General features: G+C 35.3%; 1 protein-coding gene and 1 pseudogene across 2 annotated transcripts in view; both read right to left on the bottom strand.

Annotated features, from left to right (window-relative positions):
- Positions 1 to 20,149, bottom strand: part of NUDCD1 (NudC domain containing 1) — an 82,600-nt gene that overhangs the window by 60,322 nt on the left and 2,129 nt on the right. For both annotated transcript variants that reach the window (XM_025993355.2, XM_072734044.1), the window contains exon 2: positions 8,961 to 9,115. In XM_025993355.2, coding sequence (XP_025849140.2) covers positions 8,961 to 9,115 — 155 coding nt within the window. The remainder of the gene's footprint in view (positions 1 to 8,960; positions 9,116 to 20,149) is intronic.
- On the bottom strand, positions 12,665 to 13,387 carry LOC112915927 (large ribosomal subunit protein bL20m pseudogene; annotated as a pseudogene).

The raw sequence follows: 20,149 nt of genomic DNA, 5'->3' as shown, positions 1-20,149 counted from the left end.
TATATGAACTGTATTTATGAAAAATATCTCTAAACCAGAGTTTGAAGGCCTCTTGTCACAGTTATAAGACAAGGTTTGAACTGACAAGGCATTTTTCTACTACCTATGTTTATAAAAAGCACTACTCACTACTCAAGTTTAAAGAAAATAGTCAAGAAAAAATAGGTAAGGATGCCACTTACTAGTATTATTACATGTTGACATTTAAGATTTTGTCCTTTTAAAAGGAAGTGATCTTTTTTCTGGAGAAAGACTTTCATCACTAGTAACTTAAGTTTATTTGAAAGAAGAGAAAACTTCCTTTTTTCCTTTTCCCTTTCTCCTTTTTTGCTAAAACTTTAAGAAATGATGTTTCATTAAGTGGAATTTGATTAATGTCTCATATATATAACAGAAAACTTTTAATAATTCATTAAAAACACACAGTTCAAATAACTTATTCCTCCCTTTTTTTTCTTTAACCAGGTAAATAACTGGCTCCTTATTAATAAAGGGAACTATAGAAAATACGGTGAGATTCAGATCTAGAAATGCTAGTATGGAGATACTGGCCTGCAACTGAGGTAGACTAACAAACAGTTATAGTGTGTCACTCACTTCAAGACACAGCTTCACAAAGGGCTTAAAATGGAATCCAGTAACTCCTGATCTTTAAGTGCAATTTAAAGAGGCACCATGAGACAACATACTACTTTAGGAGAAACCAGTTTTTCAGGGTAAATGGAAACATAAGTTATAATAGAGTTAATTCCCTAAATATTAAGAAACAAAACATTACTTTAAAAGAAACCATAATACTCTAATAAAATGACAACATAATAATTACATTTTAAAAATATAACGTTTTTCTTTTGCTTTCCTAAGGCTTTTTCTAGTTCCTAAAAGCACTTCCTGGACCCAACTGACATTTCTCTAAAATTGAGGATTATAAACTAACTTGTAAGGCCTCTCTATAAACCTTGTGTGTTGAACTGCTGCCATCTGCTGGCTTCTGACAAAATCTCAAGGTCAGACAATGTGTGATTTCCTTCCTTGGTCCCATATAACTTTCTCTCTGACCATAATAGTGTTTAGCACAGATTTAACAGGGTGAGGTATCTGTAAACCAGCCACAGCAAAAGAACCTGAGACTTGTGCATGTGTGCCTTTGACTCAACGAAGAAAGAAAGAAAGAAAGAAAGAAAGAAAGAAAGAAAGAAAGAAAGAAAGAAGAAAGAAAGAAAAAAGAAAGAAAGAAAAAAGAAAGAAAGAAAGAAAGAAAGAAAGAAAGAAAGAAAGAAAAAAGAAAAGAAAAAGAATAAAATCAGACAATAAAATGGGTATTAGAACAACTTCTGTGCTTAAGAAAAAAGCCAATGTGTAATCAATGGCCAACTCTCTCCACCTGCCCCCAACACAGAAGTTCAAAAAACAAGCCAGTTTCCTTTTTGCTAATTAGAAAAATATTAAGAAATAAGTGTGGTATTTTTCTACACCACAAATACAGAGTTTCTCAAAACTTGGTCATTGGACCACAAGCAAAATCATCTGAGGTCCTTAATAAAAATACAGATTCCCAGACCATGACCAACCTGACATACTGAATCTGAATCTTTAAGAACTATAGCCTGAAATTAGCTTTTGTTTTTATCATTTACTTCAAGTGATTTTGATGACTAATACAGTTTGAAAAACAAAGACAAAAGCTAAATTTTATTCATTCATTCATTCATTCATTCATTCATTTATGATAGACAGAGAGAGATAGAGAGAGAGACACACACACACACACACACACACAAAGGCAGAGACACAGGAGGGGGGAGAAGCAGGTTCCCTGCTGGGAGCCCAACGTGGGACTGGATCCCGGGACTCCAGGATCGAGCCCTGGGCCAAAGGCAGGCGCTAAACTGCTGAGCCACCCAGGGATCCCCAACAAAAGCTAAATTAAACAGAAAACAAACTAAAATCACCTCAGATGTGGTTCTTTAAAAATAAAGTAATAAAAATACCCTTCTAAAGTTTGATTAAGGAAAAAAAATTGAGGAAAAAGAGAGAGAAGATAATCTCAAGAGCATAAAACAGGCAAATTTACAGGAATAAATGTAAAAGCCTAAGAAATTAACAATTTTTCTTGGCAAAAAAATATTTATAAAATTACCAAAAAAACAGAGTTTGACTAAACCAATTACAAATAAAATCAATCGGACAGGTAACTAGAAGACTGTAACTGAAAAGAACAAAAGGATATAAAATAGGTACAAAGAGCATCTTTATTTAACATACAAGAAACAAATCATTCCAGTCCTAAACTGTTCCAGTTCCAGAAAGCTCTCCAATTCCTTTCCTTAAAGCATGCAAAACTTTAATGAAAATCTGACAGATATCACCAAAAACAAAATAAAAAAACAGTATTAATTTGTGAAAATAAATACAAATATACGATACACATAACATATAAAATATGTGTTAATCAACTTTATGCTATCAGTAAGGCTTCTGGTCAACAGTAAGCTATTAAGTTGTACTTTTCTATTTCAAATTTTCTACTGTGCAATAGGGGAGGGGCTTAGCACTCAGATTCCCAGTATTGTTCAACGGTCAATTGTCGTTCATATTCTGTTGTGAATTAATAAGCTAGAAGAGACTTTATTTTGTATGCTGCAGTATTCCCAGTGTCTATGACAATGTGTAACATATAGTTAGGTATTCAGTACATATTTTGAAGGTTGAATGAATAGTATGAATTAGACTATGTGACTAAGTTAGGCTAAGTCAATATTCTTAGAGAATTTCCAGATTTTAGATTTGTCTTCCTAACAAGCAAAACATAACAGAATCTAAAAAACATAAAAGCCCTTAAACTTAAGACACAATAAAAATGCAAATTATGCATATATAGCATATGGACATGTATAATCATGTATAGAGAATACACTGCACATGTATGCATAAAGGACATTTGACTCATAGGTACACGCTATCCAAGTAGATAGGAGTGTATGTGTATACTGCATCCTTAATGAGCCCATAGGTAAAGAGAGACTAACCTAAATAAGGAACTATAACTAGTTATTCTAAGATGTCCATAAAAGCCTGAGTATAGGTCAGAAATAGGGATCAAAAACATTAATCTTTACCCTGATTCCATTCAAATAAGCTATCTTAATAAAATTACAGTATTTGATTTGCTCTGAAAACTTTCCAATGGGAGAAGAAAACTATATTCACCAGTCCATACTGCTTATAGTATTTCAAATGCTATCATTACACTTTCATTCCACATTTCCAATCAATCTTGTGATTTAAATTGGTATTAATATCCCAAATCATGATTACCAACAAGTGAACTGATAAAACCAACCTTCTGGCCCAAAACTGTGACCCTATCCACACCCCTCTCCCAGCCAAGCATTGCACTAAAATAAAAGAATCAATCTTTCTTTTTAACATTTCTCTTTGCTTTACACAGAATAATATTACTGTTCCTCTGCCCTTCAAAACCTGGCCTCTGCCCACCTTGCCATCATCCTCACCAACCATAGACTACATACTACTGGTCTTTCCATACATACTCTGTGTTTCAGCAAATCAATCTAGAGTACCTGTAATGCACACACATGCCTGTGGAAGTTTGCTGAATACACCTCCTAAATGATTTGCAGCACAACTGCCTCAATCTGCATAGCAACTAGTTGATCCTTCAAAATTCTACTCAGGTGACATCTTCTCTGAAAGTTCTCTGAACACTTCATCTTTCAACATTTATCATTTCCTCCTCCACACTATGTCTGAATCTTATCCCTACTTCCACTGTTACATGTTATCATGTGTTTATTTGTTTATGTGGCTACTAAGCACATAATGACATTCAATAAATGTTTGTGGAAGAAAAATAAATATTTATCATTCAGTAAATAATCTCAACAAACCAAAGACTCATGCCTGAACCTGAACAAGAAAGAAATACAAGGAAGATCCTACAAAGAATGCAAAGCCAGGGCACCTGGGTAGCTCAGTTGGTTAAGTGGCTAGCTCTTGATTTCTGCTCAGAGCATGATCTCAGGGTTCTGGGATCAAGCTCTAGGTAGGGCTCTGTGCTCAGCAGGAAGTTGGCTTGAAGAGTCTCACTCTTCCTCTGCCCCCCTCCCATGCACATGCACGCTCACTCTTTCTCAAATAAATGAATCAGTGAATGAATGCAAAGTCAATTCCAAAGGATAAGAATAAACTTTAAACAGGTGTTATTATTTCAACAATTATGCTGACTGAGCCTCCTGCTGGGCGGCAGGATTATAGAAATATAAGAAAAACCCAGGGCCTAGATCAAGGGTTGGCAAACTACAGTCAATAAGCTAAATCCAAGTAATGTTATTTTTATAAAGTTTTACTGGAATGCCATCACACTCATTCATTTACATATTGTCTAATGCTGTTCTCACACTACTAAAGTAAAACTGAGCAGTTGTGACATAAGATTGTCTAGCCTACAAACCCTAAAATATTAATTATCTGGCCCTATGCAGAAAAGGTGTACCAGCCCCTGGCCTAGAAGGAATTCAAAGTTCACACAGATCTGAGAGCCAATGGTTTGAATATTCCAGGAGGAACAAAGGGAGGATGTCAAGGAAAGCTTAATAGATGAGATGCTTTGCTGAGACTTAAGTAAAGATTGGGAGGCAACCTGACACAGAACTAACAAAGAACGTACCAAGTAGAGTTAATCACATGGAAAACTGGCTGAGGGTAACAGGATACAGGGCATCTCTTGAGAACTGTAAGACTTTGGTATTGCTGGGGTATGGGGTACAAAATGGTAAAACAAAGATTGGAGATAAGGGCACCATAAACTGCATATACCAAGATGAAGAGTTTGTATTTTTAAAATATACATCACAGGGGGCCTGGGTGGGTCAGTGTGTTAGGCGTCCAACTCTTGGTTACAGCTCAGGTCATGGTCTCAGGGTCGTGAGATTGAGCCCCATGTCTGCCTCTGCACTCAGTGTAGAATCTGCTTGAGATTCTCTCTCTCTGCTCCTCCCCTGCTTGTGCTCACATGTGCATGCTCTCCTTCAAATAAATAAATAAAATCTTTAAAATATATGTGTATACACACACACACACACACACTTTGGGCTTACACTTCCAAAAAAAAAAAAAAAAACCAGACACACAGAAAAAACAAACCACCTCTGGAAGGACATATAGGAAACTAATAAAAAGAATTACAAGGGATGCCTGCGGTGGCTCAGGGTATGATCCTGGCATCCTGGGATGGAGTCTCACATCGGGATGCCCATGGGGGAAGCCTGCTTTTTCCCTCTGCCTAGGTCTCTACCTCTCTTTCTGTGTCTCTCATGAATAGATAAATAAATAATCTTAAAAAAAAATTACAAGAAAACACAAATAAATGGGAAGATATTTCATTCTCATGGATTGGAAGAACCAATATTATTAAAATGTTCATATTACCCAAAGCATCCTCAGATTCAATGCAATCCCTATCAAAATTCCAATGGCATTTTTCAGAGAAATACAACAATCCTTGAATTTGCACAGAACCACAAAAGACTCCAAAAAGCTAAAGCAAGGACACCTGGGTGGCTCAGTGGTTGGGCGTCTGCCTTTGACTCAGGTTGTGATCTCCAGGTCCTGAGATCAAGATCCGCATCAGGCTCCCTATAGGGAGCCTGCTTCTCCCTCTGCCTATGTCTCAGCATGTCTCATGAATAAATATATAAAGTTTATTTATTTTTGTTTTAAAAACAAAAAATATATTTATTTTTGCTTTAAAAACAAAAGTCAAACAAAACCAAAAAGCTAAAGCAACCTTGAGAAAGAAGATCAAAGCTGGAGGCATCATGTTCCCTGATTTCAAACTACTTTACGAACTATGTTTATCAAAACAGTATGGAATTCAATACCAATGGAACAGAATAGAATCCAGAAATAAAATCACACATATATGATCAATTACTGTACAACAAAGGAGCCAAGAATATACAATAGGGAAAGGACAGTCTCTTCAATAAATGGTGCTGGGAATATATTGGCAAATCAAACTTCAGTAAAACAAAACAAAACAAACTAATGCTGGGAAAACCAGAGAGCCACATGCAAAAGAATGTAACTGGACCACTATCTTATACCATACACAAAAATAAACTCAAAATAGGTTATAGACTTAAATGTAAGACCTGAAGCCATAAAATTCCCAAAAGAAAATATAGGTGGTAAACTCCTTGACGTTGGTCTTAACGATAATTTTTTGAATCTGATACCAAAAGAAAAGGCAATAAAAACAAAAATAAACAAATAGAACTACATCAAACTAAAAAAGCTTCTGCAGAGCAGAAGAAATGATCAACAAAATGAAAAGTCAACCTAGGGAATGAGAGAAAATATTTGCAAATCATATACCTAATAAGACATCCAAAATATAAAAAGAACTTATACAATTAGCAACTGCCCCAAAGACCCCCACAAATTACCTAATTAAAAAATGGGCAGAGGATCTGAACAGACATTTTTTTCAAAGAGGATAACATAGATGGCTGACAGGTACATGAAAAGATTCTCAATATCACTACTCCAGGAAAATGCAAATCAAAATCACAATGAGATTATCACCTGACACCTGACAGAACGTCTATTATCAAAAAGACAAGAAGTAAGAAGTGTTGGAGAGGATGTAGAGAAAAGGAAATCCTTGTGCACTGTAGGTAGGAACATAAACTGGTGAAGCCACTGTGGAAAACAGTATGGAGGTTCCTCAAGAAATTTAAAATACAATTACTTATGACCCAGTGATTCCTCTTCTGGCTATTTGTCTCAAGAAAATAAAAACACTAACTTGAAAAGATATATGTACCCCTATGTTAACTGCAGCATTATTTACAATAGCCAAAATATTTAAAAAAACAAACAAAAAAACACCTAAGTCTCCATCAATAGATGAAGGGATAAAGAAAACGTGTTATATACACAATGCAGTATTTCATTTAGCCATAAAAAGGAATGAAATCCTGCCATTTTTGTTTTGTTTCTCACAGGTTTAATTTATTCATGAGAGAGAGAGAGACGCAGAGAGAGAGAGAGAGAGAGATGCAGAGACACAGGCAGAGGGAGAAGCAGGCTCCATGCAGGGAGCCTGACATGGGACTCGATCCAGGGTTTCCAGGATCACGCCCTGGACTGAAGGCAGTGCTAAACCGCTGAGCCACCCGGGCTGCCAAATCCTGCCATTTGCAATAACATGGATACACACCTTGAGGGCACTGTGCTAATGTGAAATGAGTCAGAGAAAGAAAAATACGGTATGATCTCACTTAGTATGTGGAATCTTAAAAAAAAAAAAAAAATCAGATGATTCTGTAGATGCAATCCAGAACCATACTAGAAGGAGCAGGGAATAGTTAGGAAGCTATTATTATACTACTGACTGTTTAAGGCAAATACACTAGCAATCTGTTGTGGAGTTTACAACATATGAAGTAAAATATAGGACAAAAATAGCTTGAAGGGTATAAGAGAAGTAAAAGAATATATGTTATTATAAAGTTTTTATAGTAAAATAATATTAATTAGAGGCAAACTATAACTTAAGAATAAATACAAGTTAAGAATACATTAATAAATACAATTAAGAATACATTAAAGAATAACGTTAAGAATACATTAATAAATACAAGTTAAAAATACATTAAAGTTAAGAATACATTGACCATTAAAAAATAACAATACAAACAGGTTTAGATAAAAGCCAAAAGAGAAAATTAAATGGAACTTTAAGAAAATTTGCTTAATACAAAAATAGGTAAGAACAGAGAAAGACACAAAGAACATGGGACAAACTGAAAAGAAAGCAAAATGGTAACATAAACCCAACCATATCAGTAATTCCATTAAACATAAATGTACTAAACCGTTCAATTAAAGGACAGATTGTCATGCTAGATAGATACAAAATAAGACCCAACTATATGCTGTTTACAAGAGACACACTTTAAAAATAACAACACTGTCATGTCAGGATAGCTGAGTGGTCTAAGACATTAGATTAAAAACAACACTGATAAACTGAAAGAAAAAGAATAGAAAAAAATGAATATCACTAATAAATAAAAAGGCCAGTACAACTATATTTATGTAAGATTTCAAGATGAAAATCATTCCCAGAGTCTATTCCCAGAGATAAAGAGGGGCATTTCATAATGCTAAAAGGACAAATCCATAGCAGACAAAATGTTTGTGGCCCAAATAACACAATTAAAAATATAAAAAGAGGGACGCCTTTGTGGCTCAGTGGTTGAGCATTTGCCTTCAGCTTAGGGCATGATCCTGGGCTCCTGGGATTGAGTCCCACGTTGGGCTCCCTGTGGGGAGTATGTCTCTCCCTCTGCCTGTGTCTCTGCCTTTCTGTGTGTCTCTCATGAATAAACAACAACAAAAAATCTTAAAAAAAAAAAAAAAAAATATATATATATATATATATATATATATATATAAAGAATTAAAAGGAAAAAATCCACTGTCATAGTGAGGGTTAATATTTCACATTAGAAAAAAACAGACATGAACAGTTAACATCAATATTGATCTATAAAACCCATATATATAATGATGATATAATGATGAGCAAAGAGCATAGAATCTACCCTCTTGGTACTCATGATTCAGTGAGGAAATGGACATTAGTCAAATAATCACATAATATATAATGAAACTGTAATAAATGTTGGAAAGAAAAATTACTGGGTAGTTGTTCATTGGTGGGAGTTGAGGGAAATAGTTAAATGTAACAGGAACAAAGGGAAAAATTAAAACTGAATTAAACAGAATGTACCCTTACATAGATTAATGATAGGAAGGATTCCATATATTAAAGATTTGTGTACCTCAATTCTCTGGATATCAGATTAAGAATTAAGATTAAGAATAAAATTTTTGGAAAATCCTAATATTACAGATATTTTTCTTACCAGCATCACTGTTAAATTCATAACTCTTCCAAGGTTATCAATGTAGTAGACACTGTCTTGATACCATGAATCACAGTGTAGGTAATTATACATTCCAAAAGCATGCATGTGTTCCAGTGTATATTGATCATCTCGAAGTTTTACTTCTGCCACAGCTGAAATATAAGAAAAATAAAAATAAACATCACAGATTTCGTCTCAGATTACTTCTTTCCACAGAATGCTTACAAGGTGAAGAAATCACATAATGCTAATCACAAAGCCCTTCCAGACATAGTCACCATATTATTCATTCTAAAACAATTTCTAGGCACTGGGTATAGAGGATAAACGATGAATAAAACTGAATGATCCCTGACAGTGGCCATTAAAGACAGGGATCTTTTCTTTTAGGTACTTCTTCCTTGTAATTACGAATAAAAAGAACAGGGAAATTCTAAAATTGAAAATATCCTGTCTTTTGGGTAAATATTAAGTATTTTATAGAGAATTTTTATAGTTTTTAAGATGCTTTTACCTCTATTATAGCTCATTCTTTTTTTTTTTTACAACACATTAAGAAATAAAGAGAATGTTTTTATTATTTCATTGCACAATTATGGAAATAACTGTAAGCACAAATGGTGATTTCTCCAATGTCTTATCACATCTTTTCCAGGGGTACAGAACAAAATATTCTACCTGGAATAGAAACAAGGTTTCCTAGTTAAAGAACAGTGTTTTCCACTAGGATATTAGCAATTTCCATAATTTTATTTTACTTTTTTCCACCTTTATTGTGATATAATTGGCATATAACATTGTACAAATTTAAGGTGTACAAGATAATGACTTGATATGTGAACATACTGTGAAATGATTACCATAGTAAGTTAATGAACACATCACCTCATAGTTATTTTTTTCTTATGATAAGAACTTTTAAGAGCTACTGTTGAGATGCCTAGGTGGCTCAGTGGTTGAGCATCTGCCTTTAGCTAAGGGCGTGTTCCCAGGGTCCCTCTGCCTCTGTCTCTACCTGTGTTCCTCATGAATAAAGAAATAAAATCTTAAAAAAATAAAATAAAGATCTACTCTCCTAGCTACTTTCATAAATTTAACCTATTAAATGTCTATTAAATGATCTATTTAATCTATTAAATGATCTCTGCTTCCCACTCTTTCTTCCCCACACATCCAGATAGGAACCTTATAGTTCAGGGCTGTCCATAGCTTAGAATTTATTTCCTCTCTGACAGGAAAAGCGTAAGTAAATTATGCTGGGCTAACACCTTACCTTAATATAAAACTCAATTTACTGTAAATAAAAGAAATTTTAAAAACCCTCAACCTACTATATTCTAATTTCAAGTATTTTTTTCCATAATGTTCCTCTGTTCCAACTTCTATTACCTGTTTTATATCATTCAGTGATTTATTCAGCAATATTTTAATAGGCACCAATGATATACTGAGCAAAGAGCACAGACTCTACCCTCTTGGTACTCATGATGCAGTGAGAAAATGGACATTAGTCAAATATAATCACATAATATATAATGAAACTGTAATAAATGTTGGAAAGAAAAATTACTGGGTACCATGTAATGAAACAGCACTGGGTACTGATCTATGGAGTGGGGGTATTGATAAAAGTTTCAGAAATATGAGCCCAGCTAGAAAGGATAAAACAGAGTTAACTTATGAAGAAATATATCTACACACACACACACACACACACACACACACAGAGAATGAAAAGCAGGCAAAGTAGGAGGAAAAACTGGTGTTTGAAGAACCAAAAGAAGGCCAAACTGTCTGAAATACAAAGCACCATGAAGATCTGTACAAGAAAAGGCTACAGATAAACAAAGCTAGAAAACTGGGTAGGAGTTGGATCCTGAAAGGCCTCATCTTTATCAATAAACAATGTAATTCATTTAAGTTTTTTAAGCAGGAGAGTAAAGTTCAGATTTGAATTTATAAAAGATTACTTGTAACTACAACACGTAAAACAGACTGAAGCAAAGCAAGGTAAATCCAGTGTAAATATTAATAAAAGGAAATTCACTAAAAATACAGTGGAGAGGCTAGGAGGCTGAACCCTAGCACTCAATATCAATTATAGGAAGAACTGTTAATTACAGACCCCAACAGAAGAATATTCAATAGGAAAGAATCATCAATGACAGGCTGCCACAGGGAAAAGATGTACATTGCATTTCCTACAAGAAATGGGACTACACTGCAATTTAGCTAGGGAGAATTCACCATTACCCTGTACTGTTGCTTTTCTCCAGCAAACTTTCATTCTAAACAACCCTTCCCAACTTCTTCCATCTTCACCATAAAATAACATCCCTCTCCTTTCTTTGCTGGGCTTGCTGATGGTTTTACTGCAGCTTGCAGGTCCCGAATTCCAATTCTCTAATATTCCAAACAAATCCATTTTGTTGATAAAATAACTTGGCCAATTTTATTTTTAAGGTTAATACCAGGAAGATCCATCAGGAGGTTATTGCAGTCATCTTGGTAAAGGATGCCTGACTGAAGTTTGGAGGCATCTCAGGGGTAAAATCATAATTTTATCATGGATCTGATGAAGGCTGAAGAAGCTGCTATTTATAATTCAAGGAAGTATTTATTTTATAAGGAACACTTAGAAATACATATTCCACTGATTAGGAGAGAAGCAACATCAATTCTTGGTTTTCTAGCACCACGGTGTGGATGAAATTCAATACTGCAAGAAATGTGCACGGTAACATAATGGCCCAAAGTACTAATAGTAGAGAATGATAGAACAAATACGTTTTCTTCATATTTGTGCCAAAAACCCTGGGCAATCACAAACAAGCCAGAGGCATCTTATCCCTCTGCCTTATTACAAATTCTCATCTGTGAACCTATGGTTCTGGAAAACCATTGTTAGGTGACTGTGATATAGTCTAAGTCTTTTGTTGTTGCGTTCCAACAAGATAATCTACTAAATTATTAGGACAAAGAAATGAACACAGGGCATATTACATAATACTTTGTAAAAGCTTGTTAGTGCATAGAAAAAGCTGCATATCTGGCCTCAAATGAGAAAGCAAAAGTTTTCATTGGATTTTTCATGTCAACCATCTTCAGTTTATAAAAGGAGAGGCAGAACCGAAAGGAAAAAGCAGTGCCCATAATGTAATGAACTTAACCACTGGCGGAGCTCTGTTGTAGAGCCTCCTAAGAAAGGAGGCAGAGCGCAGGGAGTCTCAAATCTCTGCTGGGATCTTGGAGATGGTGGAAGAAGAGAAATCTCTTTAACAGAAGGCTAAGGGACACCTGGGTGGCTCAGCGGTTGAGCACCTGCCTTTGGCTCAGGGCATGATCCTGGGGTCCCAGGATCAAGTCCCACATCAGGCTCCCTGAATGAAGGCTGCTTCTCCCTCTGCCTCTCTCTCTGCCTCTCTCTGTGTGTCTCTCATGAATAAATAAATAAACTCTTTTAATTAAAAAAAAAAAAAGGCAACAAGGCCATAGTACTAAATATTTTACTATTTAATATTATCTTGCAATGGAAATAAAAGAGCTTTGTTGGAAAATCTTTTTCTTTTAGTCTTTTAAAAAGAACTTAGGGTCCAACAACAAGAAGAAGGTCTTCCTTAATCTTACCTAAATTTCTTATAAAACATATATGAAACCTCAAAAACTTATAGTTTGTCATGTGCAAATTATTATTATTATTATTATTTTTGAACACCACACGAGCTTTATTTGCACATCTGTGTAAGATTTCTAGATTTGTCCCAGTAAGGGAAGAAGGGGCCTTTCTCTTACACCTGTCACTAAAATGCAAACTAATATAATTGCTGACCAAACTTACACACATGGTGTCATAACTTTTAGCCCCTATGTTAACCACTGTGATTATCAGGGGGAAAAACAATTTTCCTAAGACATTCAGCTGCAAAGGGCAGGCAGTGTTGGAATCCCCCTCAGTGATGCTGCACTACTCTGGAAAATATGCCTTCAGGCTCTTTGCCATCCCCTAGGGCAGCAGCAAATCCTTCCAGTCGCCTCCTTTTGGCCAAAGCAGCCAAAGATTTAAAAGTCTTTGGTTCATAGATGGCTAGATCCGCAAGTACTTTCCTGTTGAGCTCCACCTGGCACTTAATTAAATTGACGATGAACGCCGGGTACTTCAGGCCATGTTCCTGGGAGGCAGCTGTGATTCGATTAATCCAGAGGGTCCGCATGTTCCTCTTCTTCAGTCTCCGCGCTTTGGTGCATTTCACAAACGCTCTGGTCACCGCTGTCACCGCCAGCTTGTAGCACCGATTCTTCCTTCCTCGGAAGTGCCGCGCGTGCTGCAGCACCTCCTGGACCCGCCAGTAGCGGTCCGTGAGGCGGCTCCGCAGCCAGAGCTGCGCGGTGAGGAAGACCATGGCGCCTGCGGGCCGGCGTCTCCACTCCTCATGTGCAAATTATTTATTGAAGGTCTACTACATGTACCGTGCTTGGCATTGAGCATACATATAAATATATAGTAAATACAAAATAGAGATGATCCTTGTAATGGTATTAACAATGGTTACAATTACTGCTTCTTTTCCTTTCAAAATATATTGTTATGTTGAATATGAAATTGCCAATATTCAACACTTTTGACACCAATTAAATATGATTCATTCTAATACCTATAGCAAAGTACAATAGCTTTAAAAAAGTGGAGGTAGAGGCAAAGAACATTAAAATGTTAACTTACAAAGGCCACTTCTTAGACCATTTCTTTTCGCCTAGTTCCTGAGCTTGCTATTTGCATATAAAGACATAAAATAAGAGTTCAGTAGCCCGCCAACCCCCTTATCTGCAACCAGATAGTACTAAGCCCTATATATACTGTTTTTACCTATACGTACCTACCAATAATAAAGTCTAATTTATAAATTAGGCCTACTTAGAAATTAACAATAATAATAAAATAGAACAATTATAGCAATATACTGTCATAAAAGTTACATGAAGGTGGTCTCTCTCTCTCAAATATTTTATTGGCTCACCTTTCTTCTGGTGATGGGAGATGATAAAATGCCTACGTGATGACAAGAAGTGAGGGGAATACATAGGCATTGTGATGTAGTGTTAGGCTACTACTTATCTTTTGACAATACATCAGGAGGAGGATCATCTGCTTCTGCACCACAGCTGACATGGGTACCTCAAACTGCCGATAGCAAAACTAAAACTGTGGATAGGGTGTAACTACTGTACAAGTCTGTGTTATGAGTTTTGTAACAAGATTTACAGAACAAAAGAACTGAATTTGGAGCACTGCTCCCACTAACCTATTTTATATGTTTCTGCACAAATTAACATGGTCATCTACCTCTCTTCCCCATATTTTCTACCCTAAGTGCAGATAGAAATTTTACAGTTAACTCTACACAAATCCAATAATTACATAGCTCTTTTCACCCTTTACCCTGACTATAGCCCAACTCTTCACCAGCTTTTAATCTCCTTCCTCTGAAGAAAATAGCCCAAAGAGACCACACAGATTAGAAAAAGGATGAGCTGTAGAGTCGGCTTGGTCACTGTCAAGTAGTTTTATTAAGTTACTAAGCCTTTCTATCCCATCTCCTCATCTTCAATGAAAATTAGTAATACTTGTCCTAAAAAATTATTGACAAGCTTAATCTTAAAACATGTAAAGTACTTGCTATATAACACACAGAAGAAAAACAGCTGTTGATTTTGTTTCTCTTCTCCTGTCCAAGGTTAATTCTCACACAGTTGTTTACTATTCCATTCTCTTCTACCTCTTCTAGAATAAGAGGGAAGTGTTGGGCACTCACACAAGGTTGGAAACCATGACTGTTCCAACAGATAGAATGAAGAAAATACCTAAATTCATGAGATAATGGGTAGAGTACACAGAAAACTTTTGTTGCATTAGTGGGGAATATTAGCCCTAGACTGAGCACTGCTCCAGACCAGCCTACTGAATCATAAAACAGTAAATGAATAATCTGTTTCCAGTAACTCAATTGCATCCCAGAATAAAGTTGAATATTTATAAGAACACAAATCTATCTTCCAGCCAAGGTAAAATTCACAGTTTCTAGCATCCAGTCAAATATTACTGGGCAGGCAAAAAGGAAAAAAAACACAAAACTGATAATGAAGAGACCAATCAATCAACAGAAGCTCAACATAACTGACAAAGAAGTTATAATCAGCAGAACAGAACATTTAAAGTTATTAAAGTATATTCCATACATTCAAAACAATAGACATGAAGATACAAAAAAGATGAAAATAATATCCAAGATGAAAAAATACACATAATGGGATTAACAACAGATTAGATATTGCAAAAGAAAAGATTAATGAAAGTAAAACCATGAAAATAGAAATTACCCAAAATAAGACACAGGAAAAAAAGAATGTTTGAAAAAAACATACAAATCAAGAGCGCTGATGAACTGGGATCAATTTCTGGCAATCTAAAAACGGGCAACCGGATTATTAAAAAAAAATTTTTTTTTTTAAATAATGGCTGAATACTTTCCAAACTTTAGAACTATTAAGACTCATGAAGAAAACCACAGCAAGGCACAACATAATCGAACTGCTTAAAACCAATATAAAAGAGAAAAAACACATCATGTAAAAATAATAAAGATTGGAAAACACCAGATTTCTCATCAGAAACAATTAATAACGAGAAAAGTAACAGGCAACATCTTTAAAGACCAGTTGACCTTAGAATCACACAAAGGTTAGGAGCACTGACCTGTGGCACATTCAAAAATCCACATATATCTTTTGACTGTCTATAAACTAAACTATTAACAGCCTACTACTGATCAGAAATTTCACCAATAACACAGTTAACATATATTCTGTATATTATATACTGTGTTTTTACAATAAAGCTAGAAAAAAGAACATGCTATTAAGATAATCATAAGGAAAATACTTTTACAGTAATGTACTACTATTTATTGAAAAAAAATCCACATATAAGTGGACCTGAATATTTCAATTCCACATTATTCAAGGGTCAAATGTATTGAAAAAAGAAAACATATCAACATAGAATCCTACACAGGGCAAAAATGTCTCTCTTTTTTAAAGATTTTTTTATTTACTAACAAGAGACACAGAGAGAGGCAGAGACATAGGCAGAGGGAGAAGCAGACTCCCTGTGGGAAGCCTGATGCAGGACTCGATCCCATGACCCGGGGATCATGACCTGAGACAAAGACAGACACTCAACCACTGAGCCACCCAGGAGCCCCAAAAGTATCTTTTGAAAACACAAATACAATATAAAGGCCAGGAAGAAAGAAACAAGTATTCTATTTTAGGGTCTTATATTACAAGTGGTGTAAAATTATTTGAATGTATTATGTAATAAGTTAAAGATGTATATACCCTTAACCCTAAAGCAACCAGTAAAATAACAAAGAGTGATAAAAATGATTTCATAAGACGGGCTTCCAGCATGGAGCCTGCTTCTCCTCTGCCTCAATTTCTCTCTCTCTCTCTCTCTCTCTCTCTCTGTCTCTCATGAATAAATAAAATCTTTAAAAAAAATGATTTCATAAGAAAATAATCCAAAAGAAGGTAGAAAAAAATGGAATGAAAAATTAGGAAAAAAAAGGGAAAATTTCATCTTCCCAAAGACTAGATAGGACAAACAGAATATCCACAGCAAGATGAAAGACCTAAACTAACAAAATCAATAATCACATCAAATGTAAATAGTCTAATTAAAAGGTAGAGATTGTCAGGTTGAATAAAAAAAGCAAGACTCAACTATTTCTGCCAATAGTATATACATGTTAAATACTAAAACACAAACAGGTTAAAAGTTAAAAGATGGAAATAAATACATACACTATGGTAAGATTTAGCAAAAGAAAGCTTGAGTGACTATTTTAATATCAGATAAGGTTTCAGAGTAAAGAATATCAACAAGGATAAAGAAGGTTATTCCTTAATAATACGGGTGTCAATTTATTAAAAGGACATGATAAAGTGTTTATGCAACATAACAGAGCTTTAAAATATATGAAGCATGGGCAGCCCGGGTGGCTCAGCGGTTTGGTGCTAGACGGTGATCCCGGAGACCCGGGGTCAGGTCCCACGTCGGGCTCCCTGCATGGAGCCTGCTTCTCCCTCTGCCTGTGCCTGTGTCTCTGCCTCTCTCTCTCTCCTCTCTGTGTTTCTCATGAATAAATAAGTCTTTAAAAAATATAAATAAATAAAATAAGATAAAATAAAATAAAATATATGAAGCAAAAACTGACAATACCTGAAAAGAAAAAAATCCACAATGATAGCCAGAGATTTCAATATCCCTCTCTCACACAAACATGAACTAAAAGTAATTATGCTGAGTAAAAGTGAGACAAAAAAGAGTACATACTGTATAATTCCATGTATATAAAACTCTAGAAAATGCAAACTAATTTATAAGGACAGAGAGCACAGCAACAGTTGCTTGGGATTAAAGTGGAGGAACAGCGGGCTAGTTACAAAGGGCACTGGAAATTTTGAGGAAGAAAACAAAGTTTAATATCTTGATTACGGTGAGGACTTCAGGAGTAGTGTGTATATATTTTAAAACTTGCCAACCTGTACACTTAAATACATGCAGTTTATTATCAATTATCCTAATAAGCCTATTTAATATGTGTGATATAAAATCACTTATTAATCACCAGGCATGCTCCAGCCCTTTCAAAGCAAAGCACTTAAATATGGACATTAGAACCATCGCTAACAAAACCAATAATCTTAAAAGAGAAAATAGACATTGGATGCTACAATGTATGATAAAGTCTATGATCAGGTATAATAGGAAAACAGACTACAGATTCTAATTTAAACAGATTGTGTAGTATAGATTCTAACTAGATAGTCCAGAAAGGAATCTCTGAATAAGTAGCATGTAAACCAAGATGAATGAATGGAGTATGAGTTAGCTAGGTGAAATGTAAGGGGAAAACATATACAAAGACATTTACAGAATGAAGACTCAAGGAAAAAAATATGTACACAGTCCCCAACTTAAAATGGTTCAATTTAGGATTTTTCAACTTTGCAAGGATGTAAAAGTGGAAACTGCACTCTGAATTTTTCCCCAAGCTAGCAATATTACAGTAGGATATTCTGGTGATGCTGGGCCATGGCAGCAAGGTACAACTCCCAGTCAGGCACGTGACTGATCATGAAGGTAAACAGCTCATTCACTTTCCGTACCCATACAACCATTCCGTACCCATACAACCATTCTGGTTTTCACTTTGTATTCAATAAGTTACATGACATTCAACATTCTATTATAAATTAGGCTTTGTGGTAGATGATTTTGCCCAACTGTAGGTTAGTACAAGTGTTCTGAGCACATTTAAGGTAGGCTAGGCTAAGCTATGATGTTATGTAGATTAGATGTATTAAATGCATTTTTCAATTTAAGATTTGTCTGTACATTACTCCATCGTTAAGTCAAGGAAGATCTGTATAAGGTAAATGCCCAGAACTAGAATTGCTGGGTCAAAGAACAATCACAATTTCATAAAAAAGGGAGTTGTTTGTTTAATTTTTTGGAATACACAGACTGACAGTTATAGTTTATGTAGCAAAGGGAACTTTAGAACAATTTACTAACATTATTTAAAACAAGAGAATAAAAATAGACCAGTACTCCAAGCTTTTTGAAACCAGAGCACATCTTCATCCTCACATCCTAAATGCACAGCTTCACACACCAGTCACTAACATCTTGCTGAATTAATGTAAACTCCTTAGGGAGCATTAAAGAAACCAAGTTGCTAAGAGGAGCTCCTCAATCATACTTCATTATTTCTAGAAAAGAGTTTTTAAAAGAATTAAGCTCTCCATCCTCCTCCTCAAGTAGTAATTCAAGTAGTAATTCTTAATGCAAGCCCCTCACACGAAGGACTGCAAAAGCCTCCAAACTGGTCTCCCTGGTCCTATTCCTCCAATCTTCCAAATTCAATCTCCACAGAATCTAAAATTAAACCATTCAATCTCTAAATCTCTTTTTTTCTATACTTAAAACCCTAAATGGGACCTCATCACCTCCAACTGTACATCTCAAACACAGACTCCAAAACCAACAATGGTGAAAAGAGGAGAGACCAAGGACCATTTAGTGAGTAGTTAATAAAGCTAATGCATTTTAGAGGACTACTGTGAGAATTTGCTCTCTGCTTTTTTGATGTTAAAATATCCTTTTGTTTATGAAAGAATGGGTGAGGACATCAGTTTTTAAGAAACATCTCCACTTAGGAACTAGAGTGTATCATGCTAAGTGAAACAAGTCAGTCATAGCAAGACAAATACCACATGATTTCACTCATATGGTGAATTTAAAAAACAAAACATGAACATAGGAGAAGGGGGAAAAAGAGGGAGGCAAACCATAAGAGAATCTTAACTATAAAGAACAAATTGAGGGTTGCTGGAAGAGAGGTGTTCAGAGGATGGGTTATATGGGTGATGGGCACTGATAGCACCTGTGATGTGACCCGGGCATTATAATAAGTAATGAATCACTAAATTCTATTCCTGAAACCAGTATTACGCTATATGTTAACTAAATAGAATTTCAGTATAAACTTGAAACAAACAAAAAAAAGAAACATCTCCCCTTAGCAAATTAAAAAGTTGGCAAATCTTTGACAGCTGAGCTTTATTTTTTAATCATTAGGGCCCAAGAAAATGTCTGGGAAACAGTGACTTACTCCCCAGATGTGTGGATAAAGTCCACAAGACAAACAGTGCCCTCACCTATTTTTCTAAGTGGTCTCTACTTCTCTGGATTTTTTTGCTCCACCTACACAGAGCTGCATCAGTGTCCTACACACAACTTACCCTTTTCCATTGCTCTTGCTTTCTAAGGAATGGAATGACCTCAATAACAACTCCTTCTCTTCTTCATTCACTCAATTTATTGAGCACCTACAATGCTAAGCACTAGGGATAGAGTAGTGAACAAAAGAAAATATTACTGATATCAGGGAGCTCCACAGTCTAGTGGAGGAAACAGGATATCAAATAAATAGAAAATTAAAAACTATGATGATACTGCTTTACAGAGAATGGAAGGAAGGAGAATGGAATGGTGGGAAAGCTAGTCAATAAACTATAGTTCAGGTAAGATATAACTGATTTGGAGAAAGGTAGAGGCAAGA

Source organism: Vulpes vulpes, chromosome 13 (genome assembly GCF_048418805.1).
Source record: "Vulpes vulpes isolate BD-2025 chromosome 13, VulVul3, whole genome shotgun sequence".
Classification (NCBI taxonomy): Eukaryota; Metazoa; Chordata; class Mammalia; order Carnivora; family Canidae; genus Vulpes; species Vulpes vulpes.
Note: the sequence above shows the minus strand (reverse complement) of the source record. Positions and strands in the feature narration are given on the sequence as shown.